The sequence below is a fragment of the Echinops telfairi genome, unplaced genomic scaffold (assembly GCF_000313985.2).
Source record: "Echinops telfairi isolate 266 unplaced genomic scaffold, ASM31398v2 ScPeMD7_70;HRSCAF=299, whole genome shotgun sequence".
NCBI lineage: Eukaryota > Metazoa > Chordata > Mammalia > Afrosoricida > Tenrecidae > Echinops > Echinops telfairi.
This window is the reverse complement of record NW_022103968.1, coordinates 52435617-52441901: the sequence shown is the minus strand read 5'-3', so window position 1 is coordinate 52441901 and position 6285 is coordinate 52435617. Positions and strand designations below refer to the sequence as shown.

At 38.4% G+C, this 6285-nt stretch overlaps 1 protein-coding gene across 2 annotated transcripts in view; it reads right to left on the bottom strand.

The window, feature by feature from the left end:
• The window catches only part of CABCOCO1 (ciliary associated calcium binding coiled-coil 1), a 171544-nt gene that overhangs the window by 119108 nt on the left and 46151 nt on the right, over positions 1-6285 (bottom strand). For both annotated transcript variants that reach the window (XM_045291489.1, XM_045291490.1), the window contains exon 5: positions 1216-1288. In XM_045291489.1, coding sequence (XP_045147424.1) covers positions 1216-1288 — 73 coding nt within the window. The remainder of the gene's footprint in view (positions 1-1215; positions 1289-6285) is intronic.

The following is a 6285-nucleotide window of genomic DNA, read 5'->3' as shown; positions in this document are numbered from 1 at the left end:
TGCTGGTGCTATTGGCTAACCACAGGATCGACAAATCCACCAGTCACTCTGTGAGACTATCTGCTATCATACACAAGGATATTCTGGCAGCTTTAATTTTTAAACAATATTGAACTTTAAAAAATGTATATATTGATTAAAATTTGGAACTAAAAAAAAAACAACAACAACAAATGATGACTGAAGTGTTCATGAGGTTAAGTAATAAAGCCCTAAAATGCCACTCTGAAAGACAAAGCGGTCAGTACATTCCATCTAGTTCTGATTATCAGAAAATAGTTATCATATTATAAATATCCTTTATTTACATTTGTTTCAGAACATGATTCCATCTGTTTCTGATAGTTGTACCGCCTCCTAAGGTAATTGAGAACCTATGTTGTTGGTTATTGGGAAGTCATCTCCCATTAATGTATATAGAAGCTTTGGTAGCACGTTTTATGACATCTTTAGATACCTTAAGAGGTTCTTTTATCCATGATTTATTATTAATAATAACAAATACACAATCACATGACAAGGTGTTAAAAATATCTCAAGTAGAGTCCGTTTACTCCGGTCACTGCTACTGGATCACTTACAGACTGAGAGGCATTAGGCTGTCATAGGAAAACTGAAAAGCTTTGCCTTAAAAACACTATAGCCGAGGGAGGTCAACTAAATCACACCACATGTATTTTAGAACCATATACTATAGCACACATTTAAATGCTTACTGACATGCTAAAAATAACCTGAAACTATCAGGAAGATATCAATGAGAATAAAATCATAGAATGTGATTACACAGTTTGCGCAAACGCTTCATTTCTATTAGGAAGCAATCACTGTGATGCTTCATTGAGAAAGCGGGATTTGGTTTAGGCCTTGAACAATAAACAAACTGGAAATAAATGTAAAGCTGAAAGAGATTAAGTCAATTAATTGATCTCACTTTTCCTGATTTTATTGGTTTGAAGACATATGTTTCCTATTCAATTGAGCTTTAGCAAATAATCCATAAATACATAAAGTTCACATTAGTAATAATACTTTGTGCCATAGATAGCTTATTTTCTTAATCCAATGCTCATTTGACAGAATTATTCTTTTTGTGCAAACTACTAGATTGACTAATCTTGACAAGAAGTTGCTGTAAGCAGTTAAAAATCCACATGCTGATCAGCATGCATTAAGTGATTCAGCCTAATTGGTTTATCCAAATAAATTACTTACCTCAGTTCCTATTACAATTTCTTCCCTGGTAGAATAGAACAGGAACTCATATAGCTTGTAGTGTTGAAATAAGCTAAAATATGAAATAATACTTATTTCAAAAATGCATATATGTTAGAACATTTGTTAAAGGAAAAATGTTCATACTGACTGAGCTGAAGATATTAAATACAAATACAGAACTAGCTACCTCTTTATTCAAAACAAAAATTTTCCCAAAATGCTAAGGAAATAATTAATCATTTTTTGAGACACTGAAAATATATCATGTTACTTACAATAATATCAATAAATCTATCTGTAAGGAGGGAATAGGTTTGGGATAATAGAATAATTAGATTGCATTCTAACTTTATCTGGCTTAAAACCAAATAATTCCCCACTCCAATTAACACCAAGCCTCACATTACTTTTTATGTTTTGCTCCAAACTGGGGTCATTTTTCCCCTTATGAATGACATGAATTCTACATTTTACTTCCAGATCAATATTTCTTCTCCTTTCCTTAAAGTGTATTAGTAGGGATCAATACATCTCCAACAACATCTGAAAAGTGATCCATGATGAAAAGAAATTAATTTAGAAAATTCAGATTTTTCCACTAAATATTATATTGCAAAAAGAAGAAGAAGAAGAAGAGGGAGAAGAAAGGCCTGGCCATCTAGTCCCCGAAATTCAAAGCCACGAAACCTCCATGGAGCAGTTATACAATGAAGCGCTCGGGTGGCACCATGAGTTAGACTCAAATCAGCAGCAACTGGCATAGTTTGCCAATTAATTACTTCCTCCCATGTTCCTAAGCTGTTACCAAGACGACATTAATCTTTAATAACATTCAAAAAGTGATGCGAAATGAACTGAAATCCATTTAGAAAGTATCTGATTTTCCTAAAACTATATTAGCTCACAAACAAAGGAGGAGGAATTAATATAAGGAAGATCATTTCTTCAGTGTCTAAACTACAAAAAAAAAACAGAAGGGGTTTGTACAACAAATATTGTTAGTGAGTTTAAAGTTTCCATAAATACATTATCAATCGTTTGAAATTTACTGGAACATTGCCTTCTAATATCCTGTTTGGGATGATATTTGAATTTTTCTAATTCTCTTCCTGCTGGTTATGAAAATTAATAGACATAATACAGCAAAATGCCCCAAGAACAGAAAAATGGTCTTAGTGATTTCTCTTTCACTCTGTTGCCTTTTACTATTTAAGAGAGTTGATTTAAATATAACTGAGAAATTAACATTTACAAAATGTAGCTAGTGAGCATGTATAATAATGGTTTCTGCTGAATGCTGTAATGGATCAAAGTTTCAATTCATTTGGAATCAATGAAGAAATCCTCAGGCAGCTTGGTTTTTTTTGAGTTCTATTAGCAGTTGATCTCACTACTAACACAATCTATTAAAAAGTGATGGGTGTGCAGACGCAGTCATGGTATTTCTTTTGGGCAGAAGGGGGGGAACCTTGAATGTTAAAATTACTCATCAGCATTCAGAAAGCTAACTTAGCTTTTGACATCACTTTGATTTGTTGGCTAGAAAATATGTCAAGATTAGTGAAGTTTGATAATTCAATCAAACAAAATAAATTCAATTTATCCTTCCCTTATATGGGTAACCTAGAGAAAGCTTTAAGCTTAAAAGCATTGCATTGACGCTAACTGATTTTGAATAAAAAATATTAAAGGCTGCATTTTGGAAACAGCTTGGCTTCTTCTGAGTTAGTGTAGGACACTCCTTTATCTTATGTCATGCAAAGAACTTAAATAATAAATCTCCCTTTCTGCCATTATAGAAATGAGTTCAATTCATGCCCAGAGGGAAATTGACTTCCTACAATGAAAATAAAATGCATGACTTGAATACAGTGGTTAAAGATGCAGTCAGAGACAAAGACAGGGCTTGGATGAAGTAAGGTCAACATCCCAAGAGATGTTCATCTCAGGGTCTGGCCAAGGTGGCTCCCTTCCCTCATCCTTGTCCCCTTTGAGTCTAGGACTCAAGCTCCTAGATTATTTGGTAGTCTTAGGCCTACATGAAAGAAAGGAGAGCTAGAAAAGAAAAAGTAAAGTGTAATAAGGAAATATGCAAAGACGTGGAGTTAGAAAACAAAAAAGGAATAACATGCTTACAAATATCAAGCTGGGAAGGAAGGGGGACTTCCAGGAAGATGGCGACTGAGTAACACATACCAGGACTCTGCAGAAATCAGTGCAAAAGCGTTACCAAGAGGGAAATTCCACACTAACAGGTCACAGGAGGAGCATCATAAAGATAAGTAGGCACAGATCCACTAGGTTTTGAGAAGTTGGGGTCTTTTGGGTTACCAAAGTGGAAGCCGGCTAGGGTTTGAACTTAGCCCTGCTACTGTATTGACCAGAGCTGGGATCATTTGGAGCAGGCACAAGGGCTTTATCTCAACATAGCCACAGCTTGCCACCACCTCAGGGTAGGGATTAACACCTCCAGCCCCACCATCAGCCACCAAGGCTCAGCTATATTGTTACTTTTGTTTCCCTCTCTTCTATCTATCCCCCCACAGTCTCGGTGGGTGTAGTTTTTTTTTCTTTTTCTCTTCCCTTTTCTCTCACATGCCACTGCCAACTTCCAGACCACTTCCCTTAGCTTAGGGCATTTACACCTTCCCTCCACTCAGCTGGGAGAGCTCCACCCTCTGCAGCGTAACCCTAGGCTGGGGAAAGCCCACACTCCACCAGGGGATATGCCACCCAACTTCTTCCTGGGGAAATCCCACCCACCTTCTTCCTGGGGAAATTCTGTCCACCCATCCTCTGCAGTGCTTAACGCATGGCTGGGGAAATCCCACCCACCTTCTTTGGGGGAAATCCCGCTTGCATGTCTGGGGAGAAACTACCCATCCTCTGTGGTCCCACGTGACTGAGGAAACTTCCTCCTACCTGCTGTAGTGCCTCACATGGCCTAAGGCTGCTCGGCCAACACTCACCATTTTCACGCTGTGGGAAACTCTGCCCAACCTCTGCAGTGATCTACCTGATCAGGGAAATTCTGCCCACCATTCTTGGTGCTCTACATGAAAGCAGACAACCCACCAGTCTTCTGTGGCACTCCCATTGCAGCAGATACCCCCATATGCCCTCTGCAGTGCACCAAAATGTTGTGGGCACACAATCATGGCTTCTTGTGAGATCAGTCAGTAGAGCACCATCCTCGGGGTCCACAACAACCCAACCAGCATCCCCTGAGAGGTTCATCCAATTTTCCCTCAAAATAACAGAATACTGGTTGATTAGGGAAAGAATGAAGCCACAGGAAGCTAAAGTGGGAGGACAATTTCATAGTCAAATTAGCTGCAGGCAGTTCGAAGAAGCATTCCTAGGAGTCTCCCAGAGACAGCCAGTGCTCTTTGACTCCCTGGAAAATGGTACCTGGCCCCTCTAAAACAATGCAACACAAACAGCAATCAGCCCCAACCACCTCAAAGAAAAACAGGAGAAAAAAAAGGACATGGCAGAAGATGTCCTGAACCTAATGACATGCATAGAAGAAGCAGACATTGATCTGCCACAGAGAAATTTTCAGAATGCTGCTTGGAGTCATACAGGATATGAGGGAAACAATGCAGAAAAAAGGATGAAATGGTAAAGGAAATAAAGACCATACACCAAAGTGAAATACAAGAGCTTAGGGATGAGTTAACAAAAACCGGCAGCAGACTCACAGACTTTGCCAATCAACTGGAGGAGGCAGAGAAGCACAGCAGTGACTTAGAGGACAGCCAAGCAGACTTTAACAAACATGAACAAAAATCTAATAAGACCATCAGAGAAGCAGAAGAAAACCTAAGAGCTGTGTCTGATGTTATGAATAGGAACAACATCAGAATAATTGGATTTCCAGAGGAAAACACAACAAAGACGTCATCTGCAACAATAGTGAGAGAATTTTTGGAGGATAACTTCCCCAGCTTAATGAATGAAAACCAGGCATCAGGCAACCATTCAGGAGTCTGAAAGAACACCAGCTAGACTGAATGCCAAGAAGTCACAAAGGCACATAATAGTTAAACTATCCAACTTTGAGGAAAAGGAGAAAATCATGAGAACAGCTAGAGAAAAACAAACAATCACTTATAAAGGTTCCAAAATTATATGGTCAGACCTATCAGTGGACACTATGAAGAAAAGGAGAGAGTAGAGCAACACATTCCATAAATTGAAGGAAAATAACACAAATCAAGTATATTCTATCTAGCCAAATTATCTATCAAGATAGGTGGAGAAGTAAGAGTCTACCAAGACAAGGAAAAACTCAAAGAATACAGCCCTACAAAAGCTCCTTGCTGACCCACTATGGGCAAAAGAACAGCACTTTCCAAGCATAAATAAGAGACTGCCACAAGAAACAACCCCACACAGAGGGCTACAGAGGAAAACAGCCCCCAAGATAGAATTGGCTTAAGGGTGGAAAGAAGTCAAGAATGAAACACACACACACACACACACACACACACACAAACAAACAAGCAAACAAACAACACAACACACTGATAAGAAAGGGAAGTAGGAAAACACCTAACATAAGAGTTATAAGATGACATCACAGAGAATATCAATGGAATGAACTCAGGCATTATAAGACTGAGGCTAGCAGACTGGCTTAGAAAACACAGCCCATCAATCTGCTGCCTAGAGGAGACACATCTCAAGACTACAGACAAAAGTAGGTTGAGAATCAAAGGCTGGAGAATGGAATACCAAGTAAACAGCAATTCAAAAGAAGCATGGGCTGCAATTCTAATCTTGGATAGAATTGATCTAAAAGTGCAAACCATATAAAGAGATAAGGAGGGACATTATATAATGATCAAGGGAATGGTAGACAAAGAACCACTAATCATTTAAAACACATATTCCCTGAATGAGAGACCCACTGAATGCCTCAAGAAAATGCTCCAAAAGATGAAAAAAGAAATCACAGCCTCAACAATTATAGTAGGTACTTCAATACACTGCTTTCTGAGAAAAATAGATTACAGAGAAAGAAACTCAACAAGGAGGCTAGAAAACTAAACACTACAATGA